The sequence below is a fragment of the Ctenopharyngodon idella genome, chromosome 2, assembly GCF_019924925.1.
Source record: "Ctenopharyngodon idella isolate HZGC_01 chromosome 2, HZGC01, whole genome shotgun sequence".
NCBI lineage: Eukaryota > Metazoa > Chordata > Actinopteri > Cypriniformes > Xenocyprididae > Ctenopharyngodon > Ctenopharyngodon idella.
The window spans coordinates 20,828,337-20,839,652 of record NC_067221.1 but is presented as its reverse complement, the minus strand read 5'-3'; the positions used below and the strand labels follow the sequence as shown (position 1 = coordinate 20,839,652).

At 38.5% G+C, this 11,316-nt stretch overlaps 1 protein-coding gene and 1 long non-coding RNA gene across 4 annotated transcripts; one reads left to right on the top strand and one right to left on the bottom strand.

The window, feature by feature from the left end:
- Window positions 1-2,939, top strand: LOC127497365 (uncharacterized). The gene is made up of 3 exons (XR_007925527.1): window positions 1-142; window positions 525-718; window positions 1,383-2,939. It is a non-coding gene; the product is annotated as an uncharacterized LOC127497365 (long non-coding RNA).
- Window positions 2,940-4,861: 1,922 nt separating this feature from the next.
- Window positions 4,862-10,201, bottom strand: tmem125b (transmembrane protein 125b). 3 transcript variants are annotated; one of them, XM_051881504.1, is made up of 3 exons: window positions 9,943-10,201; window positions 9,705-9,820; window positions 4,862-7,269 (listed from the first exon to the last, which is right to left on the bottom strand). In XM_051881504.1, the coding sequence occupies exon 3, from the start codon at window positions 7,233-7,235 to the stop codon at window positions 6,582-6,584; it is 654 nt and encodes a 217-aa protein (XP_051737464.1). In that variant the 5' UTR covers window positions 7,236-7,269; window positions 9,705-9,820; window positions 9,943-10,201; the 3' UTR covers window positions 4,862-6,581. The 3 variants fall into 3 exon arrangements, with proteins under 3 accessions (XP_051737464.1, XP_051737474.1, XP_051737457.1); XM_051881514.1 differs by having other exon boundaries at window positions 9,705-9,817; XM_051881497.1 differs by having other exon boundaries at window positions 9,705-10,201.
- Window positions 10,202-11,316: the final 1,115 nt, after the last annotated feature.

The following is an 11,316-nucleotide window of genomic DNA, read 5'->3' as shown; positions in this document are numbered from 1 at the left end:
AATTACCTATTAACCCAGCCGAACAGTTACACCTCTTTCAACCTTTGCTCAAGATGCTTCCATTGTGATGCACTCCGCACTTTTCCAACATGATGTAAAAATAACCAATAACACGGAATTATTGGATTGTACCAAGTATCAGGTATGTAAAAAAAACATAACTATTTATTTTACTGTTATTTCAATGGGTATTTGACTATATGATAATGTATTTCACTTTTCAATTGATCACATGACGGTCATATGACTATTGCACTTGCATTGCAATTGACTTACACATCCTTGTATTTAAGCATTAATGAATGCTACAGGAACATGACATGACATATTAGTATCAAGTAAAGTCTTGTTTATTCTGTGCCTCAAAATTAGTTAATATTGTACTTCTACCAAACTGAGTAATTTAAACAAAATGTACTGCTTTGACTGTTTCATCATGTGAGTTCATATCAGGAAATGATTTGCTTTTTTAAGCTCTCTGACAGGACTGTGTTATTATATCAAAATTATTTTATCTCTTCTAGACAGGGCATCATGGGGAATATGCACCACAGCGTTAATATGGTTCTAATTACATATTTGGTTATGGCAATGTCTGCACATGAATGTCTGACTTCTAAAGAAAAAAAAGCAACTTTTTCATCAGAACTTCATCCACTGGAAAGTTCTTCAGATGTCCAGCAGGACAATACTGTCATAGAAGGACTTCTCCAAAATAGTTAGTGCATTCATCTAATGTCCATTTAATTACTGTATACTACTGTATATATTATTTTTAACTCTGTGTGTGTGTGTGTGTGTGTGTGTGTGTGTGTGTGTGTGTGTGTGTGTGTGTGTGTGTGTGTGTGTGTGTGTGTGTGTGTGTGTGTGTGTGTGTGTGTGTGCGTTTTTGTGATTTATGAGGACACAAATTTGTATAATGACATGGGTATTACACAGGTATTACAACGTAAACATGAAATATGAGGACATTTCATGAGTCCTCATATTTAAAATAGCTTTAAAAACACACTAAACAATGTTTTATTAAAAATGTAAAAAAATGTTTTCTGTGATGGATAGGTTTAGGAGTAGGGGTAGTGTAGGGGGATAGAATGGACAGTCTGTACAGTATAAAAACCATTATGCCTATGGAATGTGCTCACTAAGATAGCAAAACAAACCTGTGTGTGTGTGTGTGTGTGTGTGTGTGTGTGTGTGTGTGTGTGTGTGTGTGAGAGTGTGAGAGTGTGAGAGTGTGTGTGAGAGAGAGCTCTGATATAATATTTATTTACATAAATATGTAATTTTATGGTTTTGTAAATTCATAGAGACACAGGCCAGCTGCCATCAAAAACAGTATACACTATATATTACTGATGTACTGTAACCTCTTTCATCAGTCACAGAACCAACAGGAATCATCCACTCCGCCTGGCCTGCTGGGCTCGGTGCTTTGACAGCAGTGCTTTCCATTGGACTACTCATAGCACTGGCCGTGAGATACCGTTTCTTCCGATGGTGCCTGGCCAGAAACAGTCAGCACTTATTACTGGAGGGAGAAACAGCCAGCCAGTTCAGTCAAGCCGGAGCCCTGGATGGAGAAATCCCAGTGCGCGGCATGAGGGGTAGAATGATACATGGAGGAAGTTCAGATGATGATGAGGATGATGGCTACATCGAGGACAACTACATTCAGGCAAGTGAGAGAGAGAGAGAAGAGGAAGAGGAGAACCAGCAGGAAGATGTTGAAGACAGTGATGATGAAATGATCATTCCAGAAATTATATAAACTCATGTTATGTCTGTGTACTGCTATGTCCCCATAAGTTTGGAATTACTATGACATTATTTAAATGTATGCTTTTATTAACCCAGAATTCATTTAATTGCTGACAGTATAGACATTTATATTTTTACAAATTTCTATTTCAAATAAAATATGTTCAAAATTTCTGTTTATCAAAGAATCGTTATGCATTCTATAGCAGTCAGTTTATTAAAGCAATATTTTGGGTTCAGTACTACATGGTAAAATGTTCATCCTTTTGTTTAAAAGAAGCAAAAATCAGGCAGTTACAATCGAAGTGAATGGGCATTAGCAGGAGCCTACATTAAAGTTTCATGAAACTTAAGTTACAGTAGTCTTTTCCTCCCTATTTTTGACGTATATTCAAGTAAAATGGTCCCCCTGAAATCAAAATTTAAGTTTTTTAGCTTTTAGTATGAATATGTTAGCCTTAAGGTTATGAATAAGCTGGTGTGTTCCAAAACAATGACAAAATTCGCATTTAGGAGATATAAGCATTCAAAACTTAGTCTCTCACTTCCGCTAAAATGGATCACGGATTTTCATGACATCACATCGCACCAGTGGCGTAGCGTCTGGGCATGCAAGGTATGCACGTGCATATGGGCCCTGGCGGATTGGGGGCCCCCTATTACGGGCTTAACCCCAAAGTATACTTCGGGCGTCCGCGCACCGTCCGCATTGCGAAATTTTCGTCATCAGGAGGGTTTGCAGACGTCCGCACTCCCCGTCCGCTTGCAGCCCAATTTTTGTGATGGCACGGACAGTGTGTACTGTACAACAGCCCATGCGAGAGTGAATTGAGTGCTTGAAAACAAAAGTCCACTAGATAGTGCGCAGTGCACATGTTCAGAAAAATTAAGTATAATAAAAAATAATATTGTCAATAACTTGCTATAGCCTATCTATGTTAAATGTACTGAAAATCATTAAGAAGCTGAATAAATGGACCATGTCTTAGCGATGATCTATTGTATTTGACCTGTATTCGCTTTTCTGTCATTTTTAAAGTGGGTTTCTGAAACTTATGCATGCAGTAATGTAAGTAGTACAGAATTTTAAATAAGTCATATTGGTTTTCTGAAAAAATGCTACGTCTGCACATTTTAAGATACTGCACAAGATGTGAATAAATGTAACTCGTACAGTCGCTGGGGTGGATACTCTTTATTCAACGAAATAAAATGCACATAAACCGTGATGGAAACATAATTAGAGAAGAAACTTCTAGTAGGCTAAATTTATTACTAATAAAACGTGTATTGAAAAAGTCAGAATAATTAATTCATAACTGGAATAATCTTCGGACTCATCGTGCCTGAAATTATGCTATGATCATTCTGAAATTCCAAAGCCATAGTCGAATCTGTCGAATTCAGACGTAGACTCTGTTGAAAAGCCGTTTTTTGACATTTTTGAAATAGATTTGCAATGCAAAGTCAAAATGACAGGGGACTATTATTGGACGTCCTGCCAATATGTCATGAGAAGAGAAGTCGCTGCAAGAGGGAGAGAAAGTTATTTTGATTAAAGATTATGAGGGCACATGGATTAAAAAAAAACTATGTGCACAGATAAAACTTATAAGGCATCTTTACACAGAATTTTGAGCAGGTACAGACCCGGCTTAACTCGGCTGTGTAAAGAAGCCTATAGACTAACAACAAACAACCTTTTTTGTTTATCTTGCACTGACAAATGTTGGATTAAATTGTGAGTCATTCCACTGGAACTTGCCACTGAACATAGCTGCATGTGCCGATGGCTTCTGTGCTCAAGATGCCATATGCCACTTAAAATAGGCTAAGTTTCAATAGTAGGCTATAGCCACAAGTTAACATGATTTTAGTGTGAAAAAAATCTCTTACTAAACTTTTCAGGGTAAAGTTAGCCTATTTATCCAATTTTACAACTTCATTACCCAGCACACTCTCATAGCAAATGTAACTTATTTTATATTTGTGCTAATTGGTGGCTAATTTGATGTGATTGATTGATTGTTTTAAGGCCTACTTCCGCCTCACTGATGCCATGTACGGTTTAGTCGTGGACTTTCATGCTTACCTTTTAAAAATCATACGTTTTTGTACAAATCATATCATACAAATTGATATGAAATCATCACCTCGTAAAATAGTTAGGTTCTCATGAGATCTGGTAGTCATCATCGCGACAGACGACACAAAACGCCCGAAACCCTAAAATGACAGCAAACATGACATTTAAACAGTTTTACAGTTCAAATAATACACAGGTTTTAACAGAAGAATGAATATGTGCTTTTATCAAATTATAAGCTTCACATTTCTGCTTTTAAACATTAAGTTATGCCACAGATGCTGTTGATTAATCTTAAAGGTTTAGTTCACCCAAAAATGAAAATTCTGTCATTAATTACTCACCCAGACATTCGTTTATCTTCTGAACACAAATTAAGATATTTTTGATAAAATCAGATGGCTCAGTGAGGCCTGCATAGCCAGCAAGATCATTTCCTTTTTCAATGCCCAGAAAGCTACTAAAGACATATTTAAAACAGTTCATGTGACTACAGTGGTTCAACCTCAATGTTATGAAGTGACAAGAATACTTTTTATGCGCCAAAAAATCAAAATAACGACTTTATCCAACATTATCTAAGGGCAATTTCAAAACACTGCTTCGTGAAACTTCAAAGCTTTACGCTTTAAAGCTTCGAAACTTTTGGTTCGGAGCACCAAAATCATGTGATTTCAGTAAACGAGGCTTCGTTACACCATAAGTGTTTCGAAATTTCAATAGTTCATGTGACTTTGGCAGTTTGATACGCGCTCCAAACCACTGATTCGAAACAAAAGCTTCAAAGCTTCATGAAAAGCAGTGTTTTGAATTCGCCCATCACTAGATATTGTTGAATAAAGTCGTTATTTTGTTTTTTTGGTACACAAAAAGTATTCCTGTCACTTCATAACATTAAGGTTGAACCACTGTAGTCACATGAACTGTTTTAAATATGTCTTTAGTAGCTTTCTGGGCATTGAAAAAGGAAATGATCTTACTGGCAATGGATGCCTCACTGAGCCATCTGATTTTATCAAAAATATCTTAATTTGTGTTCTGAAGATGAACAAAGGTCTTACAGGTGTGGAACGGCATGAGGGTGACTAATAAATGACATAATTTTCATTTTTGGGTGAACTAACCCTTTAACTTGTATTAAATTCCGAATATTCATATTCAGGTGAAGTTTACGAATACATTTTGCAGCGCTTCACAAAGATTTGTTTCCTTATTATCACACAGTTCACACAACAGCTCAACTAGACTTCACAATAAAAGCATTTCTAAATTACTGTTTCTGCTTAGAATAACTGCTTAAAATTGATTTAGTTTAGGTGAATTAAAACAATCGTGAAGAGCCTATAACAGTGCATACTTAATACATCTGTCATTCAACAAATGTGAGTTGGTACATTGAATAAGCTAGTCTGAAACAGAAATATAAATATGTAGAAATAAATGTATAGAAATAAGTTTGGACTTTTAGGTTTTGGCGCCATCTGTAGACAACTGTGAGGAATGACAGACACACATGCACAGTAGACATAACAGCTTCAAGTCAAGACAATGGCTGAATTTAGAATAGCATAGGCATTTTGCTACAGTAGTACCAGGTAGTATGAGTAGTATGCTAGTACACTAGCAGTTCTGGTCCATTCTTCAGGTGAAGTCAAACACATTGCATTCTGGTATATAGTAAGCTATTCCAATGAGTGTGGTCTGCACATTTTGTCAAATGTCATCCAGTTATTCTATTTCTGCCTTCCGTTCAGTCAGATGAGTCTTTTTTCTTCTTTTTTTTCTTTCTTTTTTTGCAGCACTTAGATTTGTTTTCTTATGATCACACCTCAAATTTATGTAATTAATCCATCCATAATAATTGTTTACCATACAGTCTTTATTTGCCATTGTGGCTTTTCCCTTGAATATATGCCAGAAAGAATTTGAAAGGAAGTATTCAAAATGAAATGAAAAAAGACACTGTCGTTTCCACACTTCCACACTCTGATAACAAAGATGCTTACAGTATTTACATAGATTTCACAATGACATAAAATGACCATAAAATGTATTTAGTTATGTGAATTAACAGAATTATGAAGAGCTCATAACAGTTTTTGTATTTAGTATTGCTAAACGACATTACATGTATAGGCTACCACTTTTATTTTATACAGCTGTATATAGATTTCATAGATTTATTCAGCAAAGTGTGTATACTAATTATTGTTTAGGCCATTCAACAAAATATGAGCTGGTTTACTCTGGAACAAGTGTAGAAATAACTGTTGACACTTTTGGTTTTGGCGCCACATGTAGACAGCTGTGTGGGACACACTTCATGTCAACAACAGAATAGTACACTTACTTTTTGACACGGTGAAGTTGAATGTAGTATTCAAAGGAGTGTACTTTGTTGTAAACTACTGCACATGCTTTCCATTCAGAATACTTATATGGATATGGGATATTCCTACTTCATGTCATTGACTTCCAACTATAAGGGTGTTCCATTGCCTGGCGTTGAGAAGATAAAACGTAAAAAACACGAAATGGCAATGCTATTATTTGCTTAGGAGGCGTTTGATTGTCAAAGATGTCTTCTAGCGAAACTACAGAGAATACAAGATGCCATTTGTTTTGCAGGTGTAAAATGAACACAGAACAAGCCCATTTACTGTGTTTTACACACATGTGCAAATTTTTATTATCATGTAGGAACCAGAGGCAAATGGAATTCTCGATACTTCTCTCATAACAAATTCGACTGACTAGATGTTGAATCCCTCCACGGACGGTTCCTTTGCCCTGTCACCGTATACACTCTCACCCTTTGTCGTCTTCGCCTCCTCACGTTTCTCCTTCCCTGCACATAAACCATCACTCCATATGCCATCACACCTAGCACCACAGCGCCCCCACTGGCCAGGAGGGTCACACCAGAAAGCAACATGTCTGACTCAGTGAGACTGAGAAGCGTAGTCCCACAGACCACCAGTGCCAAGCCAGTGAAGAGCAACAGTACGGGATCTGCCGTTCCTCCACTCCGCAGCTGCTCGATACGTCTGCGGCTGCGAATGCATCCCATGTCTTGCACGGCAGAGCTGAGCAACTGCTTCATGAGGACCACCAGCGCAAGGAGGCAGAGAGTAGATCCTACGCCCAAGCGCCACAGTACCGAGGGCCCCACGGAAGAAGAGGCGGTCGAGAGGAGCCCCACACCAGCCGAACCCAGGCTCAGAACCATGGCCACAGAAAAGCAGTAACACAGGAGAGAGACATGCGGCTTGTTGAACCACCACAGCTCCACCTGCTCCTCCATGGCTTGGCGCTGGAGCCACAAAGGGTCCGCTTGCAGATGAAGGTGAGCTCCAGGACTCATCACACTCAGAGGGAGAAGCTCCATCTCAAGGGTTGTCTGGCGGTATGCGGTCTCCACTCTGTATGGTCAAAGCAATTTTACAGTTATTAACATCTTACAATAAGGTTCAATGTGTTAACATTAGTTAATGCATAAGGTATGATGAACTAACAATGAACAAAATTTTTACAGCATTTATTTATCTAGGTTTTTTTTCATTTCTAAGTATATTCGTTGTATTATTATACACCGATCAGGCATAACATTATGACCACTGACAGCTGAAGTGAATAACACTGATTATCTCTTCATTACGGCACCTGTTAGTGGGGGGGATATATTAGGCAGCAAGTGAACATTTTATCCTCAAAGTTGATGTGTTAGAAGCAGGAACAAATGGGCAAGCGTAAGGATTTGAGCAAGCTTGACAAGGGCCAAATTGTGATGGCTAGACAACCGGGTCAGAGAATCTCCAAAACTGCAGCTCTTGTGGGGTGTTCCTGGTCTGCAGTGGTCAGTATCTATCAAAAGTGGTCCAAGGAAGGAACAGTGGTGAACTGGCGACCAGGGTCATGGGCGGCCAAGGCTCACTGATGCACATGGGGAGCGAAGGCTGACCCCTGTGGTCCGATCCACTACTGTAGCTCAAATTGCTCAAGAAGTTAATGCTGGTTCTGATAGAAAGGAGTCAGAATACACAGTGCATCGCAGTTTGTTGCGTATGGGGCTGCATAACCGCAGACCAGTCTGGATGCCCTTGCTGACCCCCGTCTACCGCCGAAAGCGCCAACAGTGGGTGCGTGAGCATCAGAACTGGACCACGGAGCAATGGAAGAAGGTGGCCTGGTCTGATGAATCACGTTTTCTTTTACATCACGTGGATGGCTGGGTCACTTACCTGGGGAACACATGGAACCAGGATGCACTATAGGGAAAAAGTCAAGCTGGTGGAGGCAGTGTGATGCTTTGGGCAATGTTCTGCTGGGAAACTTTGGGTCCTGCCTTCCATGTGGATGTTACTTTGACACGTACCACCTACCCAAGCATTGTTGCAGACCATGTACACCCTTTCATGGAAAGGATATTCCCTGGTGGCTATGGCCTCTTTCAGCAGGATAATGCACCCTGCCACAAAGCAAAAATGGCTCAGGAATGGTTTGAGGAGCACAACAACGAGTTTGAAGTGTTGACTTGGCCTCCATTCCACTGATCTCAATCCAATCGAGCATCTGTGGGATGTGCTGAACAAACAAGTCCGATCCATGGAGGCCCCACCTCGTAACTTACAGGACTTAAAGGATCTGCTGCTACCATCTTGGTGCCAGATACCACAGCACACCTTCACGGGTCTAGTGGAGTCCATGCCTCGATGGGTCAGGGCTGTTTTGGCAACAAAAGGGGACCAACACAATATTAGGAAGGTGGTCGTAATGTTATGCCTGATTGGTGAATATATTACTTAAAAATAAAAATTATTCAAGTACATTTACAAGAACATAGTACTTCAGTTTTTCTACTTCAGAATTTCATGTTTAATTCAATGTGTTATTTACTGTTTCTTTGTAATTATTTCTGAAATTTACTAGCAATTTCTGAGTGAATATTATTTCAAAATAAATTCTACACCAATCTTTTTTTCAGCGTATAGAACGATTATTTCTTTTCATGTCAAAGGCACCTGCCACATGCACTCCTCAAGAAGTTCACATGCTTCATCCTGCCATTTTTGCTTTTTGGGCACTATTTGAGCCAGTCATCTCAGCCATAAATGCCACGTGACTGATCACAACTCTTCAGAGCAGAAAGCTTTGGAATGGTTGTCATGAAAACTTGGGCTGTGTTACTACATGTTACAAATAGTAAGTGAATCAGTAGATATAAATCCATGTTTAACATTTTAAACAATAGTATGCTACATTGTTGTCAAATGACCTCTTCATGTTACATGTTTAATTCAGAGAGGATGATGTATTTTAATGTTTTTTTTTTTTTTAACAAACACAAAAACTCTAAATGCAAATGTGTATTAATTACAGATTATCAACAAACAGTCAGTAATAAAAGTAAACAAAACTTGCTAGATTTTAGAACAGATACCATTGAAAGCAGTAATAACTTGCGGTTAGATTCAGTAACCACTCTGATTCAGATAATTCATTCAAAGCTCTTGAGTTTGTAAGTATATGATGAATTAAAGGAACATTTGCACTCTGAAATTATAAGAAATTATAAGAGAACTTTATTGTAGCTATTGTAGCTATTCCTACACAACCTTAAAAAGTATTGAAATGTCACAAGCTTGTGAAGATGCCAGTTCACAATGTATCTCTCAGTGTTAACAGTTAAGTGTTAAAACAGTTAAATTCAAAATTAATGCTTCAGTATGTGTAACCCAAACTGTTTTTTAAACAACTTCACCTATGCCAGAGATGATGAAATCCAGTAAAAGCTCTGCAGCAACCCGTCATCATATAAACCACAGACATAACTGTAACTAACTGAAATTTTCCTCACCTTTTGTCAGTGCATGGTTCCACTCCTCGATTCGAACTTTTGAATCAACATCATGAGATTTCCACAAACATGATCATCATGTATCTGAACAGCAGACTGTGTAGAATATGGTCCTGCTTTAGAAAGTGAAATTTCTGTAAGCTGAATTCTGACAAACGCACACACTATCCTCATTTGCTTTGGCTGTAGTGCAGGACTGTTTATGGTCACATCTCTCTTTCTTTGTCTTTTTGTTTACCTGTCTCTCTCATTCTGTGGTGTGTCATGGTGCAAGCTGACTGGACATTGGTGCCAAGCACTTGAGGCGATGACATACTTCCCTCGTTGTCTTCTGCCACATTCCACCAGGACAATAAGAGGTTTCTCATTGTTTTCTTTGTAAAACACTAAACAGCATGTCCGCAAATGGAGAACACACACAAACGCTCACACTCACATGTGTACGCCTAGCAGGCAGACTGACTGACATGGAAAAGCAAGGATGTCTTTCAAGGCATTGTGGGAGAGACAATAGGCCAACTGGAGGGACATCCCACAAAGTGAATCTCTGATGTCACGCTTGCAGCATAATGGAGGTTTTGTGACTGTAAGGATGGTGTCATTCACATGACATAAGTTTACTTCGCCTCAGCAACAATAGAGCCACTCTTCTCAGTGTTTATATGTGCTGATTGTCCAGAACAGCATGTGTGGCATGTTGTTCTTCATAAACCTCATATCGGACAGGATCATATCGGAAATTCATACTGAGTAAGAGTTCCATCTCATGTCAGAAGTCGATAGAGGTAGTTAACCTACAAATGTTTTAAACTCTGCACATTATATTGGCATAGGGAATTAACTCACAAATAAATGTATAATTGTTTTTGATTTCTTGCACCATACAGACATGTTATTCTGCATAAATTGGCTCATGATGTTTGTTGCCAAATTTAGTTATGGTAATGTGTTTCTTTATATATCTTTAAAGGTGCAATATGTAAGAATTTTGCAGTAAAATATCCAAAAACCACTAGGCCAGTGTTATATATTTTGTTCACTTGAGTACTAACAATATCCCAAATGTTACCAACTATTTGTAAATCGTTACAAAATTGCAATTTTAACCAAGGCTCCGGGACGTGTGAGGAGTCGCCTGTCAATTGCGTCATACCTGCGTTACCCTCGGTTTCTGGTTTTGTTTGGTAGAAACCAAAGACGCTTAAATATATTACATTTTAATAGAGAAGGGAACAACTGTTTTGATATATTTATAGACAGAATACTAATTATTGTTATATAGCTCAACATGTTTAGTCTTATCAAAGTCTCTTTAAGACAAGTCATTTCACTCAGTGGCCATCTTTGAAACACCTCTCGGGCATCCAAGTGCAGCTCCTATCTCTTTGAATGGGAAAACATCAAATTCTCCAAAGCTGTTTGCCAAACTTTCGATTAAATTTCATATTTGAAATCACCAATGAAATCTGACAACAACTGTCTCATAAATTTTGTTTCTATACGCTCGAATCATGACAAAAAAGGGCATTTTTCAGGCTGGATCAAGCTAATGCGCATGCGCAGTCCTAAATGCGCGTCTCTTGTGCCGTATTTCGGAGGCGCGCGTCTGACT

Coding starts and splice junctions, on each gene's coding strand:
- tmem125b (XM_051881497.1), bottom strand. CDS start 7,235: ATGGAGCTTCTCCCTCTGAGTGTGATGAGTCCTGGAGCTCACCTTCAT.